Source organism: Syngnathus leptorhynchus, chromosome 10 (assembly GCF_054491065.1).
Source record: "Syngnathus leptorhynchus isolate UIUO chromosome 10, UIUO_Slep, whole genome shotgun sequence".
In the NCBI taxonomy this organism is placed as follows: Eukaryota; Metazoa; Chordata; class Actinopteri; order Syngnathiformes; family Syngnathidae; genus Syngnathus; species Syngnathus leptorhynchus.
Window position 1 is genome coordinate 11,569,220 of NC_141204.1, and position 23,723 is coordinate 11,592,942.

Sequence of the window (23,723 nt, forward strand, 5' to 3'; positions counted from 1 at the left end):
TTGCGCGTTCGGCGGTGTGTTGCAGTTGTGCGATCGGACAAAATCAAGCTCCCTGCGCACTGAGGTCTACTTAAATTTTGGAAAGTACATCAGGAATTTAAAAATATTTTCTAAATTTCAGCGACGGCTCTGTCACACTAATGCGACCAGCGCAGTGCAGTTTCGCTGTCGGTGACGCGCTGTGGTCGTGCGTTCGGCGGTGCGCTGCAGTTGCGCGATAGGACAAAATTAAACTTCCTGCGCACTGAGGTCCACTTAAATTTTGGAAAGTGCATCAGGACTTTAAAAATATTTTCTAAATTTCAGCGGCCGCTCTGTCACAACAATGCGACCACGTGATGCACATGAAAAATGTTGTGTTTTTGTTTTTTTTCTTTTTTTTCTTCATGATTTGTAATGGGAAAACATGATTTGGAATTCGAACGATTCACTTCTCGAACAGCCTTCTGGAACGGATTGTGTTCAAAAACCGAGGCTCCACCGTATAAACAAAATCCACATAACCCTGGATACATTCACAACAATATTTATTCTTGAAGTAACCAATTCTATATTGAATCTGTGTAATTCTATATATAATTCCATATCTGATCTGATTTATGATTGAAGTCTTACCAATTCATATCGATATCACGTTAACTATATTAGTATAACCTGTCATCATCATCTACTCATCATGGCATGAGAGATGAAAAGTGTTTCCTTGTGAAGAGTAAATTGGGCTGAGGAAAGATAAGCATTGGTGTCGAGGCACAATGATTTCAAGCATTTTGTTTGTTTTTCATTTATTTTTTGTTTTGTTTTTGCGCCAACCCTGTTTTTCTTGGCAAACGCTTATATAGGGAAGTTAAATGTTTTATTATTATTATTATTATTATTATTATTATTATTATTATTATTATTATTATTACTATCATTGTTATTGCATTTATCATGGATTTTTGTGATAAGGGGGGCGGTATCCCCTCGAATAGAAGGGTCCACTGTTCATTGCCTTGCCGCGTACATCCATCGCGAGATTACATTTCCTAAATTTTGACCCCGGTTGAGTATCGCGATAGTTTGTGGACGTCACCCCCATTTTCCCAACTGTCCCTGCTCTCACTCAGTCGGGATTTCGGAACTACCATCAACGAGTAGAAAAAAGAACGGGGGAGCTTTTGGGAATTAAACTACACGGTTTGGTGTGTTTTACGTCATCTAGTTGAGCGAAGGAGCGACTTTGTGCATTGATTCAACATGGCAGTGTTTCAATGAGGTAAGTGGAATTGTTTCAGATGTGATGCGAAAGAATGTCCCCTGGCTGAGTGAGCATAGGGGGATGACGTTAGCTCCGCGTTAGCAACGATGCTAGACGTCATGATTGATGTCTCGTAACAGTTCCAAAGCTCGTTGGCTCGCCGTGCCCGGACAAAGTGTAACTTCGCCGGTGTGTATTCATCGTGATGACAGATGTTGGGCGGCATTACCCCGGTAGCCAAAGTGTTAGCCGTCGCTATGCTAACGTGAAATCACTGCATCTTGCACTGCTTGACCTCACGCCAACCAACATTCGGGTGTCGCTTATGGTCAAACCCATCTTCTTTTGGTTAACTAGCACGCACAATGTGATGAGTCTGCTTGATAACGATAAATAATAACAATGTTTCCCATTAGCTCGGGGATGGGTTGATGGTATTTAGGCTGCCAATTCCTATCAATCATTGCGTAAGAAAATGCAGCCGCGTGCGTAAATGTCATATTAAATGCAGATTTAATGTCCATCTGGTGTCACTAAACGTTTCTGCATCACGGGGAAGAGTCGAAATCAGCCTCTTGGGTTGGAAATTCGATCAAGACGCTAGTGCGAAGTACAGTAGTTTCTATGGTAACGACTGATGCTTGAAATAAGGTAAGTGTATTTGGAGCTCATGTTTTAGCCTTCCAGGTTATGCTCGCGCATGTACCTCATATAGCTCAATAAAGCAGTTCTTTTTTCTATGAGCATAAATTTCACCAGTACCACTTTACCAGCCTGAGATACTCTATGGTAAGCCGTGTGGTCGTGCTTCATGTAAATGTAGATGACAACACTTTGGGACAACTGCAAATTCATTCATTCATTCATGCATTCATTTTCTGAACCGCTTCGTCCCCACGGGGGTCGTGGGCGTGCTGGAGCCTATCCCAGCCGTCATCGGGCAGTAGGCGGGGGACACCCTGAACTGGTTGCCAACCAATCGCAGGGCACACAGAGACAAACAACCATTCGCACTCACACCCAGGGACAATTTGGAGTGCTCAATCGGCCTATCAAGCATGTTTTTGGGATGTGGGAGGAAACCGGAGTGCCCGGAGAAAACCCACGCGGACACAGGGAGAACATGCAAACGGAGGTGGAATCGAACCCGCACCCTCCTAACTGTGAGGCGGACGTGCTACCCACTGCTCCATCGAGCCGCCCAACTGCAAATTATGCTCTGTAAATGGAGTAGATTAAAGTAAACAATGGCAAGATAAAGTATAATTACAGTTCTACTGTCACGATTTGTGCGGTTACATTTACTAGTTTTAGTTAGTTATTCATAGGTATCAGTTATGGTTATTTTAGTTCTATTGTGCATTTATACTCATAAAAAGGCTATTCACATCCATTATTTCCAATGGAGAATAATTTGTTTTGCAATAAGAACCGTTTGTAAGCCAGCCGGTGCCAATACACAGGATTTAGTGGATTGTGACCCTGCTGATTGAATCAAAACAGCAAATTTGCTGAGAAAGCACACTGCGTCTCTTTTGCAACTGTTTACAGACCTCAACTATTTTCAGTCAATGTGGCGTCCTTGTTGATCTTTTAGGGACGACAGTTGTCTGGCTGGTTTTTCCCGAGATATGACTATCCAGGCCATTGGTCATTAACAGTTCTTAAATCCATAAACATTTCCATGTAAGAGGGGTCATGGGGGCAAACAAGGGGCAGAGAATGACTCAACCTTAATCGCTGTCGCCACACGACAATCTGGGATGTGTGCACGTTTGCGCGCGGGAGTGTGTGTGTCACTGTTAAACCGGCATCTGCTACAAGCCTTGATAACAGCATTGCGGCTTTCATCCACATGCTCTAATTAATCTATCCAGACTAATTCCATCAAAACAAACTCTGAGAAATTTGTCCGATTCAAAGCGACAACTCAAAGTGATAAATATTTTTCAATCAGTACTAAACACAGCTAAATACAATGTTGAGTGGTATAATGAGATGAGCTAAATCAGCGGTCCCCAACCTTTTTATCACCACAGCGGATTACTGCCAGCCAATATTTCCACGGGCCGGTGTTTGACGACGTCACGATTTAAGCGAAAAAAACTTCTAAAAACACTTCTAGAAAATCAAAATCAAATGCATCAATACAAAATAGCATAAATAAATCACAGACTGCACATTGTTTATGGAAGTTTTCTTCGCACAAATCATCCATGTTTGAACTATCCCATTCCCGCGAAACAGACCAACCAACAATAATAAACGTCACCGTACTGTTTTTCCAGCCAATCATATTGCAGACCAACAACGGAAGTGCGTCAACACATAAACACCACCATCCCAAAACACCCATCTACCATTATTTGCATGGGGTAATTCTGTATGCGAACACCACTGTATAATATAATAATAAAGTTTAAATAAATAACAACTTTAGTTGCAGCACCCTCATAACATTGCACCAACAACATAACATGAGTAACGCTATGTACACGTCACTAAGGTGTAAAATCATCATCATAGCTTGTCATGCCAAACAGCCAACCATTCTAGGGTGTTCTGATTCACATTCAGCAAGTCAGCGTTGTTCAGGCTGCTTGATAAGGGGCAAAATAATACGTTATTTATTCTTTCTTGTGTGGCCCGGTACCAAATGATCCACGGAGGTCGGGGACCACTGAGCCAAATCACATGCCCCCCCCCCACTCCAAATATTCTCCGCTTGCTCGCTACTGATGACCATCAAGTCTTACAGGTTTTTAGCTTGGTCAGAACCGCAAGAAAAACAAAAACTCTGGAGGCATTTTATGAGACAGTAAGAATTGTGGAATAATAAAAATGGAAGCGACGCCGTTTAGAGTGAGGACATAATATGGAACCCGTTATTGTCACTGATCATTACAGATATGGCTATCGAATATAAGATTGATAATAGATGGGGCCAGATTGATGAATCGGCTGATGTTAGCTCACGGAAAAAATGGGATTAAGGATGCCAAATTAAGGTACCAAAATGAAGCTATTTTATAATTACGAATATCCATTTTTTATGAATCGGTTGATTTATTGGTTATTGAAATTTTAATATGCATTTCTGTGAGCATTATTCATACCTTGTGATTGCCTGGCGACTCAAAGCTCATTGCGCCGCGATAATAAACTTCAAACAAAGAGTATGTATTGGTAGATTTTGTTTATGATTCTATTATTGGTTTGTCATGTTTTTAAATCCTTGCGTATGAAATTTCAATCCTCCATGTTTCACACATTGACCGTAGAAGCATAGTCATAATTTAGAACCCAGTCGTCTATCGATGAATCAGGCAATCACATGTGTATGAGCGGTGCCGGCTTCGTCCCTTTGTGGCCTCACGCTTGACGCTGTAGTTTCTGCGACGTTGAAATTGTGTGGCTTTAATTAGCAAGGCCTGGCCCGGTGAGTGAGTGTGCGACACTGAACGAGAGCGTCGTTGGCCGTTGCTGATTCAGTTTAGCGGCTGGTTGGTAACTGGCTAGCGCTCGAGTTGAGTTACTTGTCATTCGTGGCCATCAAAGCTCCATTCCGAGTATGCTTATGATACAAGTTTATTTTGTTGAATGAAGTGGTTGGATGTGTTTGTCCGTGACCACTTGGGGCGCCATCGCACAAGTGCTGGCAGATGGGTTTACAATGTTTTACAAATTACAACAATATTGTAAGAAAATGTGAGGCTTTATCGCTTCAACTTTTCCTGTTTCATGATGAAACGATGATATCCAAACAATGACTTCTTCTTACTTCTTAAATGCAAAGTGTAGTACACACTATGAATTGTAATATATATATATATATATATATATATATATATATATATACAGAATATATGTAAAAAATATATATATTTCACACATTAAAAATGCTTTATAGTGTAGTGCGTAAAGTTATTTTTTTGTTTTAGCATGGCTAAACGAATGAGCTATTGAGCTCATTCCAATTACAGGGCCTCGAAAGAGTCCTGTATTGTTATTTTTCATCTTTTTTCTTGCCTTTGTTTTAATGTTTCTTCACACTATCATTTGGGAGAGCGCCACTCTTTTGCCTTTTATATATGTGTGTGTGTGTGTGTGTGTACACACACACACACACACACACACACACACACACACACACACACACACACACACACACACACACACACACACACACACACAAAGAATAAAGTCATTCTTCTAAGTCCCTAATTGCAACCTTTGCGATTTGAAAATTTTTGATAGCAATTTCCCTTTTAAGTTATTAAATTGTTCAGCCCTCTACTTAATGTTACGACTAATGACAAACTGAGTCAAGGATTTTTGTTTGCACAACAGCTCATAAATCTTGATGCCAGCGGTGGGCAAACCTTTTTGCGCAAGGGCAACATTTTTTAACATAGTCTGGGTCGTTCCTGATCGAGGTAAAAAACAAAAACTAAAATGCCTACATGTCAAGTCATAATTAAATTCTCATTGTTGGTGCACAGTATACTACCATATTGGCCCGAATATAAGATGAGTGTTTTTGCATTGAAATAAGACTGTCGTCTTATATTCGGGGTCTAGACATTACACCCATTTTCACTTGTGCGCAGCATTAAGTTAAAGGTTGCTGGTATCGACTGAGTATGTTGCTGTGATCGTGTGCGTCTTTTACACAAAGTGAGTACCGTAATTTTCGGACTATAAGTCGCTTCGGAGTATAAGTCGCACCAGCCATAAAATGCACAATAAAGTGAAAGAAAACATATATAAGTCGCACCGGAGTATAAGTCCCACTTTTGGGGCAAATGTATTTGTCAAAATCCAACACCAAAAACAGACATGAACCAGCAAACATATACGGTATGTTAACGTGACATATACACAAACGACGTAACATTCAGAGTTATTCAAGTAAATATTACATAAATAACACGTTTATCAAACCATCTGTGTCACTCCAATTCTTTAAATCCATCGATCGTGCTTTATGTAAACAATGCCGTGTATGCGCCGCATATGCTCACGTCGGACCCGTTGTAAATTGCATTTCTAATTATTCCACAGACCCATATAACGATATATAAAGTATATTTCAAATAACTGTCATATTACAACAATATTATCAAACCATCTGTGTCACTCCAAATCATTATATCCATCGATCAAATTCCTCGTCCTTTGTCAACAACGCTGCACGTGCGCCCTGACGTCAGCCTAGTCGTTATTCCACAGATCTAGTATATAACTATATTGTAGCGTTAGCAAAGTACAAGCAAAGACGTGATGGTTATTTAATAAAAAAAAAAAAAAAAAAGCTATTCATTTACAAATGTGATTGCACTTTAGTTTACATATTTAAATGTTCAGATATTAAGATGTGATAGACAGTTTTTGTATGATTTAAATGAGGCAAAATAACATGCTTTTTCTCTGAAATATATTGGTATAATCATTTGTTTCAGATGTAATTATTTTCTGTATAAAAATTAAATTTGGTGTTCAAAAAGTCTTTTTTCAAACTTGAGTCTTGAAAAAGAGAGGGTCGTCTTATAATCAGGGCCGTCTTACATTCGGGCCAATACGGTAATTTGAATTTCACACTCGTTTCTTACGCAATCTTCCACATCTTCCTGAAGAGAAATATACTTGATGAAAATATCTATTGGTGACCGTCGAGGAATGTAAACATCTAAATTGTAATTGGTGAGGTAATGGAAATGCACAGTGGAGTGCGCTGTATGTGGACCACAGACCATTGGTTGCTGACCCTGGAGCCATATGACACTGGTATATTCTATCTCCATGTTCAGTGAACCAATCTTTGTGTGAGTTGATTGATGGTTAATCACATTCGTTGCTTCCAATCCTTATCTTTGATACTTTTACAGGTCGTGTTTCTGAACAAGACTGAGTGAACCATGGCCCAGTTCCCCACAACATTCGCGGGTCTGTAAGCGCAACACCCTGTGCTCTTGCCGTCTCCACGGGAAGTGAAACTCATGTCTAACGCATTCTCCTCAAACCTCACATCTTTCTGCCCCCTCCCCCTTTTTTTCTGTCCGCTTGTTGGGGTCTCAGGTCTAGACGTGTTCCTGATCTCGGTGGATGAGAGAGCCAAACATGACCAACAGTTTCACAGCCTCTCTCCCACTGCAGGGGGATACATCACGGGTAACTTGATGTCCTCAAGCCATACGCATGAAATTCCACATCTCCGTCAAAGTCGAGCATTGTGCCATGACGCGTCATCCCGTATGCTCACTTCCTGTATGTGGGTGTTGATGTTTTCAGGGGATCAAGCCAGGAACTTCTTCTTGCAGTCCGGACTGCCGCCACCCATCCTGGCCCAAATCTGGTGAGTCCAAACACAGATTCTGACGAAAGCTTTGACAATTGTGTCCATGTCCTTAGCAGAGACATTTTGGGTGACAAATATGGTTTTGGGAATGATGCATGGGCTGAAAAACCATGTGTTTTTCTCTCTATCTCTTATTCTCTCACTCTCGAGCGTTTGTAATTGTGTATTTGTGGAGTGGTAGCTGAAAGGAAGCCCTCCTTCCTGCAGAACCGTCACTGACGACCATTTTTTTTGCTCGCAGGGCCCTGGCTGATATGAACAATGACGGCCGTATGGACATCCACGAGTTCTCCATTGCCATGAAGCTCATTAAGCTTAAACTCCAGGGACACCCCCTCCCTTCCACGTTACCCCCCAGTATGAAACAGGCCCCACTGTCTCTACCCCCGCAGGCTGGCTTCGGTAAGGCTCTCCTGCAGACGATCCATTTCAAATGGTCGATCTGTATACTCAGTGTCTGTTTTCCCGCCTTCAGGCATGGCCGCCATGGCGCCCATCGCCACTGCTCTGCCGGGCGTGCCCCCTCTTCCACTCCCTCCTCTACCCGTAGGCGTTTCGCCACCTTTGGTCTCGGCGGCAGCACCACCCATGGCAAATGGAGCCTCGATCACAGGCGTGATGCAACCCATCTCTGGCTTCTCCCACCCAGGTGACGTGTCTTGGCGTGAGTGCATCTCAGCAAGCACGTATTGACACGTGGTATCGTGTTTATTTTCAAGACAGACTAGAGACGTCTTCACCGTCGTCCTTTTTTTGCTTTTCCATTATCCATCCATCCTCTTCTGCTTATCCGGGGTCAGGTAGCGGGGCAGCAGCTTTAGGAAGGACTCCCCGACTTCCCTCTCCCCAGCCACTTCATCCAGCTCATTAATTTTCCATTAATCAAACAAAATCACTATTATCATTTTGTTTGTACCAGAGTAAAATCAAAATGAAAAGGTGTTCTTGGGGATCATATATAGTCGAAAGAAAGCCAGGCTTTGGTCAAATACAACCAATCGTTGGCTCTCTCAACTGTCCGCCCACCTGTGAAGTGTAAAGTCACACGAGCGAGTAAGTCTTTCGTTTTGAACATGATTTCAGCGAGGCAAAATGTACATACGAGGGTTTAGAATGTCCCATTAGTCTTTATTATTTTGTCATGTCAACCCAGGCATATCACTGACACTTTCTTAGGACTTTGGGAAACATATTTAAATATGTGTCCTTTTTATAGCATCTTCAATCAACAAGGCCTCCTTCAACCGCTCCAGCACCAAATTACAAAAGGCTCCATCGTTGGATGCCGCCAGGTAGGTTGCCGCAAGTGTCTGCCGTCTGATACTTTGAGGAAAACAAAAACACCAACAATCGCTCTTATGCTGCATTGATCTTGGCAGTGCTCAGCCCCCCGTCGACTGGGCTGTCCCTCAGTCGTCGAGGCTCAAGTACAGGCAGCTCTTTAACTCCCACGACAAAATGATGAGCGGACACCTGACTGGTACGCTCTCCAACACCTCCAGAATTATCCTCTGTGTGTATATTCATTGACATTTTGCCCTTTTGTTGTTGTTCAGGTCCGCAGGCGCGTACCATCCTCATGCAGTCCAGTCTTCCTCAAGGGCAGCTGGCCTCAATATGGTCACGACTTGAAATTTCTACTCCTCATTCCAAAATTGGCCCACTCTTAGCTGAAGCATAAAATGTTCTCTTCTTGACAGGAGTCTGTCCGATATCGACCAGGATGGCAAGTTGACGGCGGAGGAGTTCATATTGGCCATGCACCTTATCGACATGGCCATGTCCGGCCTGCCTCTGCCCCCCGTGCTGCCGCCAGATTACATCCCGCCCACATTCAGGTACATTGGTTTTCACAGTTTTCTGGACACTTGAAAGAAGAGAATTTTTTGTTCGAAGGTGTGTTCCCCCCCCCCCCCATCGTCCAAATGCCAGTTAAACATAACTTCCACGTGCACCACTCAATAGCGTTGTTGTGCACGTTCCAGGCGTGTGCGAAGTGACAGCGTGCAGTCGGACCAGAAGAGCGTCCCTGAGGAGGCAGAGGAGGAGGTGGAGAGCAACCAGGACAAGAAACTCCCAGGTGCTCCATCATATGTTGTGGTTGCATGGTTACCTTCTACCTCATGCTGATAATGGTAAAGAGAAGAGAGGAACTGCCATTAAACACGATCAATGAGCTTGTATTTGTTAAAAGTCACGTTTGAGGACAAGAAGCGGGAGAACTTTGAGCGGGGCAACCTGGAGTTGGAGAAGCGACGCCAGGCCCTGCAGGAGCAGCAGAGGAAAGAACAGGAAAGGCTGGCGGCGCTGGAGAGAGAAGAGCAAGAGAGGAAGGTCGCTTGCGCAGATCATGGCAATCTAAAGCCAGGAAGCCAACGGTACGACAAGAAATGTCTTGCTTCGGTGTTTGTGTATCAGGAGCGCGAGAGGCTGGAGCAAGAGAGGAAGAGACAGCAGGAGTTGGAGAAGCAGCTTGAGAAGCAGAGGGAGATAGAGAGGCAGCGAGAAGAGGAGAGACGCAAAGAAATCGAGAGGAGAGAGGTTAGATTGGGAGCAGATGCACCGCCGCTCTGACAACGTTGAGTGAGCTGAGCCACCAATTGGCAAAATGTCACCAAAGTGGCACCTTCATCGACAAACAACCCAACTTTGAGTTTTAGTATAGCCAGCTACGTTCCCGCGGCGATGGTAAAGGCTGCTCTGTGTGTGGTCCAGGCCGCGAAGCGCGAGCTGGAGCGCCAGAGGCAGCTGGAGTGGGAGCGGCAGCGTCGACAGGAGCTTCTGACTCAGAGGAACCGAGAGCAGGAGAGCATTGTTCTCCTCAAAGCCCGCAAGAAGACCTTGGAGTTTGAACTGGAGGCGTTGGTAACACAAAACCGCACACACAACAAGCAAGAGCTGGCGAACTTGGCAAATGCAAATTGATCGCCTTTTTTGCCAAGCGGCTGGCATAATTAGCTGTTTACGAGAAATGCCTTTGGCATATAATGGTGTTCTGCTTCGGCCGCAGAATGACAAGAAGAGCCAGTTGGAAGGCAAACTGAAGGACGTCCGCTTCCGTCTGTTGGCTCAGCGCAGGGAAGTGGAGCAGACCAACCAGACCCGGGAGACGCGCATCGCCGAGATCACGCTGTTGCAGCGGCAGCTGCAAGTATGCTCGGCGAAGACCTTGCGGCTTCTTTTTCTCCAATATGGCGTTCTGCCGACTGCAACGTTTTGCTTGTGTCATTGCAGGACTCCCAGCACTGGCTCGGGAGTCTCATTCCTGACAAGCAGACTCTCAACGACCAGCTCAAACAGGTTCAACAGAGCAGCCAGCACCGTGAGTGATGAAAAAAAACTAAACAAAAAAAACACCATTCGCTGCTTAGGTTTCTTTTTATAGACGTCGGTGTAGAATAGTAATACAGTGGAGCCTTGGTTTTCGACCACAATCCGTTCCAGAAGGCTGTTCGGAAAGTGAATCGTTCGAATTCTGAATCATGGGTTAGGGTTAATTTGTTCCAAGCAAAAACACCAAAACAAAACTTTTTTAAGCATTTTTTCGTTTGCGCATTTTTGTCCGATCGCGCAACTGCAGCACACCGCCGAACATGCAACCGTAGCGCGTCGCCAACCACGCAACTGCACCGCGCTGGTCGCATTATTGTGATGAAAAAAACCCCCTTTCTTTTTATAGACGTCGGTGTAGAATAGTAATACAGTGGAGCCTCGGTTTTCGACCACAATCCGTTCCAGAAGTCTGTTCGGAAAGTGAATCGTTCGAGTTCTGAATCATGTTTTCCCATTACAAATAATGGAAATTTTTTTTATTTGTTTCAAGCAAAAAAAAAAACAAAACAAAACATTTTTTAAGCATTTTTTCGTTTACGCATTTTTGTCAGATCGCGCAACTGCAGTGCACCGCCGAACGTGCAACCGTAGCCCGTCGCCAACCACGCAACTGCACCGCGCTGGTCGCATTATTGTGACAGAGCCGTCGCTGAAATTTAGAAAATATTTTTAAAGTCCTGATGTACTTTCCAAAATTAAAGTGCTAAAATTGAATTGTTCGAATTCCAAATCATGTTTTCCCATTACAAATAATGAAAAAAAAGATAATCCGTTCCAAGCACAAAAAAACAAAAACACGACATTTTTCAAGTGCACCACGTGGTCGCATTATTGTGACAGAGCGGTCGCTAAAATTTAGAAAATATTTTTAAAGTCCTGATGTACTTTCCAAAATTTAAGTGGACCTCAGTGCGCAGGGACCTTAATTTGGTCTGATTGCACAACCGCACCACGCCGGGCACTCCCTGTCGCATTGCTTTAGGAGCGTCTTTGTGTTTTAGGATGGCTTTACTGCTCCCACTTGCTTCGTTTGGAGTTATGATAAGAGTTGATGGAATCCTCAGAGTAACGAGAATGTAATAACAAACAGAGTCAGTTGGCATGCGGGTCCTCTCGGCTCATCTCACGAGCTTCGACAACCGAATTTCGTCCGACATCCAAACCAAAAAGATCTCGAATTTTTTGTTTGAATACCGATTTGTTTGAGAACCGGGACGTTTGAAAACCGAGGCTCCACTGTATTTCGCCCGAAAGGCCAATATGCCAAAGTTTTCCTGGGTAGCCCCAGCGTTTCATGATCATAGCAAATCTGATCCCCACAAACTGGGTTTGTGCATGCAGGCGACAGTCTTTCATTGCTGCAGAAGGCTGTGGACCAGAAGGAATCCAGCAGACAGCAGCTCAAAGAGCAGCTGGACACCGTGGAGAGGGAAACCAGAGCCAAGCTGCTTGAGATTGATGCTTTCAACACTCAGCTTAAGGTATACAAACACTCAGTGACATTTGGGCTGGCTGGCTGGCTGCCTGTAGTTTTGTCTCTCTGTCTGTCTCAAACATTGAACCAAATACTTGACACGGCATTGCACGACTTATTTGCTAAATATTCTGTGTGTGCAAGTCAAGAACTGACATTTTTCAGTGTTCTTTCCACGATTCATCCAAATACTCAAATATGTTGTTGCTTTATGCAGTGGTCTGCATTTACATCGCTTATTTAATTCACTGTTGCACAGCATTGATTTGTCATTTACAGTATTGATGTTTGCTTTAGTGTGTGTTGCCGTATAGATATTAATCCTTGTTGCTCAAAAAACGAGCTGTCTTAATTTCACCTGCAGAAAGAGGAAGATGGAGGCTTCACTGTATTTACTGTCAGATGTTTGAGTCAAATCGGAGAGATATGGACTCGGAGGGAGGAAAGAAGCATAATAATTCGAATGAATTATTGAATTAATGAATTCTTTTCTTTGAGTGGCTTATTTAAATGTGGATCAACTCGTAGACATGGGAAGACGTTGCTAGTTGACCTACAGGTAGACGCTAGCACTCCTGCTTTGAAGTTGACCTGGCTTCCTTTTGACTCAGCATCCCCCCCTCTGCATTATTACGTTGCTCTTCTCTGGTCTCATAACCCACCTCATAACCCGCCTTCACCCCATCGACTTTTGTGAGTTTTGCGCACTGAACCCTTCCTTCTGTTTAATATTCCTTTATTTATTCCCCTCCCACACTGTTCTCCCTTTTTTACTCCATTGCCAATGCCAGTCTCTGTGTGAGTTCTATGCCAGCCACTGTGCCAGGATAGAAGCCCTGCGACGACAGCTTGACGGCGAGCAAAGAGGGAGACAGGTAGAGCACACCACCATTGCTGGGCTGGGGTGGTACTGCGACCGGGATTCGGCCTGATAGATGAGAATTATTAAAAAAAAACATAAGCATAAAAAAGGTTGTGTGGAAAACACTTTTGAAGAAGTGGACAAGAACTACTTAGGAGCATTTGCAGTGTGAGCATTTTCTTTTTAAAGGGGACATATATATTTTTTGCTCACACTTTAAACAATCCTCAAGGGTTTGGAACGTGTGTGTGTGTGTGTGTGCGTGCGGGGGTGCGTGCGGGTGTGTGCGTGTGCGCGTGCGTGTCGTGCTGCGCTGGCCACGTCTCTTGTCGTGCTGCACTGGCTACGTCTCAAGTGACGACGTTGGCTCATCCATGGCAAACGCCTGCTACCACGTCACCAAAGTTGCGATTAGAGTGTAACATTTCCCTTTGGAATCCCCTCCTCTTTGCCTCCCCTTTTTTCTCCTGCTTCTTTTCCCATTCACATGTCCGTTTCCTCTCTTGGGATGCTAACAGTCGTGCGGCGTTCTGCTAATCTGTGATGTCGTGTTTTGTCCTCGTTTGATCAACAATTGCTCGCCAAAGCAGCCGACACGGGAGCAGCAAATCTTGCCGTCGTCTCCCGTTGACGCTCAGTCACAAAATTAGCATGGCGGCCGTTAGATTTGCTATTGGCTGTTGTCTGAATTTATGCCTACTCACAAAAGATTCACTGCTTTTCCACCACGGACGTTTGAGTGAGCGGGTAAGCGGCCAGGTGTTGGTTGCAAATGCTCAAGGGCAAGTATGTGGCGGTCCACTGTTTTCAGAAATGTATGCATGACACATTGTGTCCCGCACTTCTTGTTGCGGTATGACTTCAATCCGTTCGCTCCCAAGTCAAGACAAGTTTAGTCTGCGCAAATGACACATGCGCTCTCTAATGGCACAGTTGGTTGTCATAACTACACAGCGGTTATTGTCGCCGCTGTTGTCGGCACGTGAAGCAGGCAGCCTGCCCGATTCCATGCCCTCCTTACCACTCTGGCTTCCCGTATCTCCCGTGTCACTTCGCAGGAGCTGAGAGAGATCCACAGCCGCCAGCAAAGGCAGAAGCAGAATGAGCCGGAGGGAGATGCACACTCGATGAAGCAGGCGCCAATCGACAGGCCGTCTGCCGAGTTGCAGGAAAGCAGGTAGGACTCCAAAAAGAGCAAACGGCTTCCAGCAGAAGATGTTCTAAAGGAAACATTATTGGATTTTCATAAACATGATTACGCAGAGGATTACTTTGTTTATATGCGAGGTCATTTTTACACGACAGCCTGACATTGTGCTTCAGGTTGTCCTCAGACAAAACTCTGACTTGGAGTAACGACGACGCAGGCAGCTTGGCCCTCAAGGCGCCCAGCCCCGCTCCCGCCTCGCACGCCTGGCTTAACCGGGTCACCCAGGAGGAAGAGGAGAGGAAACGGCGAGGCCCGGAGGAGGACGCTGAAGGTCACAAGACTGCTGCATCCGTGGAGGAGAAGGACGAGGATGCCTGGGGCAAGAACGACATGCAGGAGGAACTCAGTAAGCTCTTCAGCCAGCCGGTCGATCCCTGGGCTTCGACAGGTCAGTTGAAGGCTGCTGTGTCTAGTTCCGATTGGCGGGCGGATTCCAGCTTCGGGCTTCCTAATTTAGTACTTGACTTGATCAATTTTGGGCACAGTAACTTTAAATGTGCTTCGAACTTGAAGGTTAAGACTTGAGGCAGACTTGAGGCAGACTTTAAAGTTGTCCATGTTTGACTTGGGTTGTTAATCTTATTTTCTTTGCACAGCAGAAAAGGCTCCAGTGGCAAGCCTGTTTGAGCAGAAGGCAGCAGGCAGCGGCTTTGAGCAACAACGGCCAGCGGCAGTAAAGGTGGTCTACTACAGAGCTCTGTACCCCTTTGACGCTCGCAGCCATGATGAGATCAGCATCGCCCCCGGTGACGTCATTATGGTACAAAGCATGCACACAACTTGGCACCTCCTCAGCAATGAAATGGTAGCTAAATAAACACTCATCAAATTGGGCACAGCGACTGTAATAAACCTCTTTTTTTTGCTGGCAAAGGGCAGTTTTTTCCTTACAGTTCTTTTTGTTTAACAATATCTTAAAGATACCACTAACCGTAATCATTTTGTTCACTAAAATTGTCACATGAAACGTTCACACTGTTTCAACCCGACCTCCCATTGATGTCATCATGTCAAATAAATACCGTATTTATTCGCACCAAAAGGCGCACTGGATTATAAGACGCACCCTCATTGAATCTTTTATTTTAGAAATTATTTCATACTTAAGGCGCACCGGAGTAAAAGGCGCATAAAATAGAAGCTATGCTGCAACAAACTGAGGTTGACTAGGGTTGCGGTATGCATCCACTAGCCAATAACCAATGAGCCCTCTGTAAACAATCGCGTTTCTCAAACTCCAAATCTTCTATAAAATGATCAGAACTGACTAAAGTTCGATCTAATGCATTGGTACTGCTTACCTATGTTTCCCTTCCATATCGATCCGTAAATTTACAGCTACAACAGCTATTCAGTGACGCCCCCTGACCACGGTTGCAGTAATGCTGGGAAGCGTCTCCGCTCTCCTCGTACTAAAACGTACTGAAACATTTTGGCAGAGCACTGTGTACAAGTAAAGATAAACAAATTCATCAATTGATCCATATATAAGGCGCACCAGACTATAATAATAATAATAATAATAATAATAATAATAATACATTTTATTTGTAAGGCGCCTTTCAAGGCACTCAAGGACGCCGTTCAAAGATAAAATAACATACACAATCAAATATAAAAACAGTATAAAAGAAAGGAAACATCTGCAGCATAATGGGGGGTTCAAGTATATGCTTCCTTAAAAAGGTGGGTTTTTAGGTGGGATGCAAACTGTAGAATGGAGTCGATGTTTCGAATGTCAGGGGGGAGAGAGTTCCAGAGACGAGGGGCAGAGCAGGTGAAGGCTCTAGCTCCCTTAGTGGACAGACAGAATGGGGGACAGTGAGAGTAATAGAAGATGCAGACCTAAGAGACCGGGTGGGAATGTTAATTTGGAGGAGGAGTTAATGCAGTGTTTTATAGGAAGCCAGTGAAGTTGAAGCAGAACAGGAGTGATGTGATGATGGACAGGCGTTCTGGCGATGATGCGGGCAGCAGCATTTTGAACCAATTGCAGTTTATGGAGGAGTTTGTGAGGGAGCCCAACAAGGATGGAGTTGCAATATAACTATAAGGCGCACTGTCGGCTTTTGAGAAAATGTTAGGTTTTTAGGTGCGCCTTATAGTCCGGATAATATGGTAGGGCTTTGAGTATGGACACATGTAAATTTGGTAAATTCCCAGATGCCTTTGTGTTTGTGTGTGCGTGTAACATTTTGCTCTCTTCTCTGCTGTGCTAACTGAAGGTGAGGGGGGAATGGGTAAGTGCCCGGACCAGTCGGGCCCGGCTCGACTGTCAGCTCATACTCACTCATGTTTGTCCACCTGTCATTTGAATGCTTCATACCAGCTAGATTATCCTGTTTGGATTTAGATGTGCTGTGTTGAAAAAACAAAGGAAAAAAAATCACCGCACCAGCTTGTCCATAAATAAGCCATAGGTTGATCTTTTTTCTGTTAGAAACATGACCATGTATCTGGATTTGAGCTTTGCATGTTGTCCATGACTCTCACCGTCTCCTGTGTCCCACTAGGTGGACGAGACTCAGACGGGGGAGCCCGGTTGGCTGGGCGGAGAGCTCAGGGGACGAACTGGCTGGTTTCCGGCCAATTATGCTGAACGGATACCGGACAGCGAAGCGCCTGTCAGCCTGCGGGCGGCCGCTTCGGCCACGGCCACTTCGGCCTGGCAGCCCGTCAGCACGCCGCCCCCTGCACCCGGGCAGACTTCCTCATCCGCGCCGTCGGCCAACAGTAACTGGGCCGACTTCAGCACCACGTGAGGATTACGCTCGACATTTTTCTTCCGTGTGCCGAAAAGCCACAATGGTTTTTCTTCAGCTTCAAACCCTGTGGCTCAAAGTCAAGTCCAAAGGTTGTACTAATACCCCTCCCCAGTCTAAACACGACTCGTGCTTCACCACCACCTGTTCTCGAGTATTTTGACAATCGTAATCATTCAAGTCGCAGAATATTGTGTGTGTTTTTGTTAAGCACGGACCCTTACCAAGAGGAGACGCTCTTTTGATGGCACTTTTCAGATGGCCATCAAACAGCAGCAGCCAGATGGACAGCGAAGGATGGGACGCGTGGCCCACCTCCTCCGCCGCTCAGAATCCGTCCCTCAGCGTCCCGTCAGCTCAGCTGCGACAGCGTTCGGCATTCACGCCGGCCACTATGACCACGGGGTCCTCGCCCTCTCCCGTGCTGGGCCAGGGGGAGAAGGTGGAGGGATTGCAGGCTCAGGCCTTGTACCCCTGGAGAGCCAAGAAGGACAACCACCTCAACTTCAACAAAAATGAGGTCACCATCATCTCAACTTTTTTTTTTTTTTTAATTCAGTGACCCATAGTTATTTGTGACCAAATTTCTTATTTTTGTTTTTCCCCACCACTGTTACTTCCACTCCTTTAAATCTTCACCTTCAAAATACAGTGCTGGTGGACTGATTGATTAAAGTCTATTCTTTCTGTCGACACACTCAGCAGTCACATGCAATTTCTGCAGAAATTGCATTCTCTCTTTGTATTGTGTTGTCTTTTTTTTAATTTTTTTAAATAGACACTATTGTGTGACAGATTATAACGGTGCTGGAGCAGCAGGACATGTGGTGGCTGGGAGAGCTCCAGAGCGGACAGAGAGGATGGTTCCCCAAAAGCTACGTGAAGCTCATCTCTGCCACCATGACGCCCCCGCTTGCGTTTCCCGCGGCGGCTCCGATGGCAGCCCCAATCGCAGCCCCGCTCGTTTCCTCAGCACGTGGCAAGAACACCAGGTACGCTTTTTCTCTTCTCCAATTAAAAAGGCACTTTTCAATCACTGAAGCTTGGTTCTCCTTTCCCCGGCAGTGAATGCGTGATGTCAGAAAGTCCCCCTAATGGAAAACGCCCCTCCCCCACCCCATGCAAGCCCTTGGAGTCAGGAGAAGGTAAGCCACGCAGAAAGCGAACGCCTCCACATTCTGCTTGTGTGCACGTGCGCCGCCACTCACTTGTCTTCACGTGCTTGCTTAGAGTACGTGGCCATGTACACTTACGAGAGCAGCGAGCAGGGCGACCTGAGTTTCCAGCAAGGAGACGTTGTCACAGTGACCAGGAAGGAGGGCGACTGGTGGACGGGCACAGTCGCGGGCAAGACCGGGGTTTTCCCCTCCAACTACGTCAAACCGCGGGACGCATCATCTGATGTGAGATATAGACTGCTGCACGGAATGAGATGAAGCAGCATGTGGTTCTTGACAAAAGTTCATTCCCCCCACCCCTCTCTCCAGTCTTTAGGACCAGCAGGAAAAACGGGGAGCCTTGGCAAAAAACCAGGTGACTTAATCATAAGCACATCTTTTTCAAACGTGACTAGTCAATAATCCTCTTTCTTTTTTCTCTTCATCAGAGATCGCCCAGGTGATTGCCCCTTACTGCGCAACAGGAGCGGAGCAGCTAACGTTAGCGCCAGGCCAGCTTATCCTCATCAGGAAGAAGAACCCGGGCGGCTGGTGGGAGGGCGAGCTTCAGGTACAACAATGGATGGAGAGCCAGAGCAGCGGCAGTAACAGGCTAACATTCAGCGGATGTTTTGCAAGCTGATTAGTGATTGGTTGTTATCCAAGCCTTGTGCACGTGATGTCATTTGCGGTCAACATCAAGTTGTCAAAATGTGTCATAATTGTACATGAAAAATAATGACGGAGATTATAGTAAATTTTTCAGTGCGGAAAATTGCGACATACATTTAATATACCTTTTAATGTTCTAACACGGTTCACACTAAAGCGGAAGTGCCGGCAAGATCGACAGCTAAGATTGATTATTATTTTGTTTCTGTGTTGCACAAGCTTCAGAGTGCTTGATCCTAGGACGCATGAAAAGAAGAGTCGATGTGTTTAGTGAATCTCTCGAGTAACGTTCGCCCGAGATTCAGATGGCATCCGAGCGCTGTGCTAAGTTGCGTTCACAGCACAAAGCAAGCCGTTTCATTGGGTGCTTGACATTCTGCGCTGTGATCACTCGAGGCCCGGGGGAAAAAGCGACAAATTGGATGGTTTCCGGCCAACTACGTCAAGCTGCTCAGCCCCAGCACCAGCAAGACCACGCCCACTGAGCCCACGCCACCAAAACTGGTCCCCACCAACACTGGTACACACACACACACACACACACACACACACACACACACACACACACACACACACACACACACACACACACACAGTTTTCATGGAACATGACGAAAAGATGCATTGGGGTGAAAAGTCGTTATTGCTTAGTAATGCAAATCTATTTTTAAACCAGGCATGCCAAAGAATACTCTTTTCTGAAACGATTCGATAGCTTCAGTCCTGCATCCGACTTGCTTCTGTTTTGCACTTTTGGTGTTTGCGGAAGCCGTGTGCCAGGTGATCGGCATGTACGACTACGTGGCGCAGAACGATGACGAGCTGGCCTTCCAGAAGGGTCAGGTGATCACCGTGCTCAACAAGGACGACTGCGACTGGTGGAAAGGCGAGCTGAACGGCCACGAGGGGCTCTTTCCCAGCAACTACGTCAAGCTCACCACCGACACCGACCCCAGCACACAGTGTGAGTACGCATGCACCCACTAAATATATAATGACTCCAAACGTCCTCGCCCTCTGACACGCACACACACACACACACACACACACACACACACACACACACACACACACACACACACACACACACGCCAGATTGGTGTGGCGATGCACTCTCTTTCTATTTCTCTCTCTCTTTCTCTCTCATGTCTCTCTCTCTCTCTCTCTCTCTCTCTCTCTCTCTCTCTCTCTCTCTCTCTCTCTCTCTCTCTCTCTCTCTCTCATGTCTCTTTGTGTGTCTTTCTCTGTGTCTATCTGTCTCTGTCCGTCTCTCTGTGTCCTTTGCCCTCCATCTCCGTCTGCCTTTTTGCCTTTATGGCCTCTATGTGGTGTACAGTTCAGTCACACCACCTCTGGATAGTCTTTGTGTGTGTGTTCATTCGTCTTTCTGTCAGTGTTATTAGGTGTTTCCTTTTTTCCCCGCATATGCCTCCCCCTCGCCACTCTCCATCATAGAAAAAAAGATTACAGAGAGAACACGAGCCCTTCAGACACACACTTTATTTCTTACATGTGCGTCATTACTAATATACTTTAGTTAGTGTATGAGTGGTCTTGCCATAGTTTTGGAAATATAAATTGTTGCCACCATAAAGTCTTTATGAGAGCTTAAGGCAAGCAGTTGACAATTTTAATTCACCAATTATTTATTACACCAAGCAGTTAAATGTAGCACTAAAACTGACTTACTACCAATCATTTTTATTGCATTTACAATGAAACACAACCAAATAGCCATTGACCTATGTGAATAAAAAAAAGAAAGGTTTTATGGAAAAGACAATGAATGCAACAAATACTTGTGCGGGGTGGCCCGCTTTTGATGTTCGACTTGTGTACTGTCACCGTCGCCGCACGCTCCACCCGCCTAGCACCCAATTTGTTGTTGTTATTGTTGTTTTTGTTGATGGTGTTGTTGTCGTCCTTTCTCTAGGATCATATCATTCCCCAGAACCCCCCTCTCCTCAAAGCCCTCAAAGAGACCCACTAGGCCACGCCCACTAGACCACTCAACCAATGGGACAGCAGCAAGCGGTCACATGACCCGGAAATGGCGACGCTCCATCACCAATAGAAGCCACACACAGAGGCAGGCAGGCAGGCAGAGACAGACAGACAGACAGACACAGACAGACAGACAGACAGACCGACCGAGCAACCGTAACGTTAAGCGTCTGCCTTTTGGCGCGTCTCCGCTCGCCTCACCTCGCCTCACCATCTTGTGTCTAGCGAGAGGCGCGGCGAGGAGAGGCAAGAGGTAGATTGGACTGGTTGACATGTTTGACTGGGACTCCATTCACATGGACGCATGCACATGCACGCCTCAGTCGTAGCGCGGTGGAGAAGTGGATAGTGGGTCGTTTTGTGGCTTTACGGGAGATTGTGCCATTTTAGAAGCAGCTCAGCTCATCCCTGTCTGGAAGTAGGAGAGCCACACTGAACAAAAAGACAGACCATGATAGGAAAGTTTCATTTACATTTCAATTTTATCTTTTCAGGGAAGAATGAAATAGCAAAAATATATTTTTTAATTGGGGAAGAAAATTGGGAGGGAATCCATTTTTCTGCAACAAAAAATGCATTGGGGGTGTTTTAAAATCGTTAAAATGACAAGTCTTTCTTGAAAAAGTTACATATTTTCAGTAATATTTATATATTTCTAAGAATTAGACTTAATTCTCATACCATTTGGACTTTTAGAAAAATTCAATATTTTTTAATCGACAAAATAGGCCTCCGTTGACAAAATTCCAATTTAGCTCTCAAAAAATGTCTCCCCAAAATACGATGAAAATTTTAAAATTTCATACTATGATGGCTTCTTTTAAAGGAAAAAAAAGTCAAATTTTTTCAGCGTGGTTCTAATCTTCCTTTGTACATCCATGCTTTGCTTCTTTTTTATTACTTCTACCCTCAGTAGCTTCCTTCACCTGTCAGTCCCCCCCCCCCCCCCCCCCCTCTCCCTGACTAACGCGACCCCTCCTCACAGCTTCACAGAAAGACCCACTATCTGCTGGAGGATGCGTTCCAATGTGGAACGTTACAGCCAAAGACTCGTCCAGACTCCTCCTCTTCTCTTTGCGTTCTCGCTCACACATACACGCACGCACACACGCACACACACATACACACACACGCACACACACACACACGCGCACACACGCACGCACACACACACGGTACAGAGTTTTGGGATTGTATCTACACATTTTATTGATTTACCCACAGTCGTTTTTTTTGAACAACTTATTGATGTATTGACTTCATTTTCTGTTTACGTCTTTATTATGTGCTCGTCTGTTGCTATAACGATCTCATGGTTTGACCTGAAAGCGCACAAGGCATGAACTTCTAGTAGTCGTGAGTCATTCCAGCCAGGAGTTTGTTTTTTCTTGCTTCATCAAAACCAGATCAGCAATTGTTTGACATAGTGTGTGTGCTGTAGAGCAGTGCTTTGTCAAAGCACGTTTTATTTCAACAAGAAAAATCTCACAGCACACCACGAAAAATGTCACAAAAACACATTTACCCAAATAATAATGATCTGATACTTATACACTCAGAAATGTGTGCCTTTGTTGTTGAAACACAAAGACAAAAGGTAGCAATCTTTACCTCAGCCGCTCAAAAATGAGCACCGACCTTCACTTAAATGCAACCTTCGATTTGATTTTTTTTTTTATAGGTTGCCATAGCGAATGAGCCTTTCTTCTGGATTTTACAAACTGCATTCACATTTGAGCCACACACATTTAATCGCACTATTCAATTTATTCCTAGAAACTTTCACAATCACCAAACCTTTTAAGACAAAGACCCATTAAATCACTTGCGTTCTTAACAGATCATGAACTAAAATTCACCATGTGAAAGCGCTAAGTAAATAAAGACATATTATATTGTATGTGTCGCCATAATATGAACATATACTTGACATAAACTAACAATCAAGAACGCTCGTGACATGAGAAACAACCGCTGTTACCAGGGCAACAAGACCTTTCCTTTTATTCCCATAGCAACAGACGAGCCCTGTAATAGTTGCCATATATTTGGATGTTGTTGACAGTATTGTGATTTTTAATGTTTACTTTCACGAATGGGATTAGCTGGTTTATTAACTCTCTCTCTCTCTCTCTCTCTATATATATATATATATATATATATATATATATATCCATCCATCCATTTTCTGAACCGCTTAGTCCCCACGGGGGTTGCGGGCGTGCTGGAGCCTATCCCAGCCGTCATCGGGCAGTAGGCGGGGGACACCCTGAACTGGTTGCCAACCAATCGCAGGGCACACAGAGACGAACAACCATTCCCACTCGCACTCACACCTAGGGACAATTTGGAGTGCTCAATCGGCCTATCAAGCATGTTTTTGGGATGTGGGAGGAAACCGGAGTGCCCGGAGAAAACCCACGCGGACACGGGGAGAACATGCAAACTCCACACAGGGAGGGCCGGAGGTGGAATCGAACTCCTAACTGTGAGGCGGACATGCTACCCACTGTACCACCGAGCCGCCCTATATATATATATATATATATATATATATATATATATATATATATATATATATATATATATATATATATATATATATATATATATATATATATAATTTTTTTTAAATATCCAAGATTTTTTTT

At 44.9% G+C, this 23,723-nt stretch overlaps 1 protein-coding gene across 12 annotated transcripts in view; it reads left to right on the plus strand.

The window, feature by feature from the left end:
* Positions 1-1,075: 1,075 nt before the first annotated feature.
* itsn1 (intersectin 1 (SH3 domain protein)) overlaps positions 1,076-23,723 on the plus strand; it is a 29,301-nt gene continuing 6,653 nt past the window's right edge. For 3 of the 12 annotated variants that reach the window (XM_085921415.1, XM_085921421.1, XM_085921424.1), the window contains exons 1-29: positions 1,076-1,258; positions 7,129-7,186; positions 7,319-7,411; positions 7,532-7,595; positions 7,840-8,000; positions 8,074-8,262; positions 8,815-8,890; positions 8,978-9,078; positions 9,155-9,218; positions 9,299-9,436; positions 9,584-9,678; positions 9,793-9,932; positions 10,017-10,139; positions 10,314-10,463; positions 10,609-10,749; positions 10,833-10,920; positions 12,273-12,412; positions 14,326-14,444; positions 14,591-14,865; positions 15,074-15,237; positions 16,991-17,235; positions 17,498-17,759; positions 18,035-18,231; positions 18,305-18,384; positions 18,470-18,642; positions 18,727-18,772; positions 18,846-18,967; positions 19,465-19,588; positions 19,838-20,032. In XM_085921415.1, coding sequence (XP_085777541.1) covers positions 7,159-7,186; positions 7,319-7,411; positions 7,532-7,595; positions 7,840-8,000; positions 8,074-8,262; positions 8,815-8,890; positions 8,978-9,078; positions 9,155-9,218; positions 9,299-9,436; positions 9,584-9,678; positions 9,793-9,932; positions 10,017-10,139; positions 10,314-10,463; positions 10,609-10,749; positions 10,833-10,920; positions 12,273-12,412; positions 14,326-14,444; positions 14,591-14,865; positions 15,074-15,237; positions 16,991-17,235; positions 17,498-17,759; positions 18,035-18,231; positions 18,305-18,384; positions 18,470-18,642; positions 18,727-18,772; positions 18,846-18,967; positions 19,465-19,588; positions 19,838-20,032 — 3,793 coding nt within the window. In that variant the 5' untranslated portion in view covers positions 1,076-1,258; positions 7,129-7,158. Of the gene's footprint in view, positions 1,259-7,128; positions 7,191-7,318; positions 7,412-7,531; positions 7,596-7,839; positions 8,001-8,073; positions 8,263-8,289; positions 8,652-8,814; positions 8,891-8,977; positions 9,079-9,154; positions 9,219-9,298; positions 9,437-9,583; positions 9,679-9,792; positions 9,933-10,016; positions 10,140-10,313; positions 10,464-10,608; positions 10,750-10,832; positions 10,921-12,272; positions 12,413-13,196; positions 13,281-14,325; positions 14,445-14,590; positions 14,866-15,073; positions 15,238-16,990; positions 17,236-17,497; positions 17,760-18,034; positions 18,232-18,304; positions 18,385-18,469; positions 18,643-18,726; positions 18,773-18,845; positions 18,968-19,464; positions 19,589-19,837; positions 20,033-23,723 lie in introns of those variants that run through there. The other 9 variants (XM_085921418.1, XM_085921427.1, XM_085921426.1 and 6 more) reach the window with 8 other exon arrangements.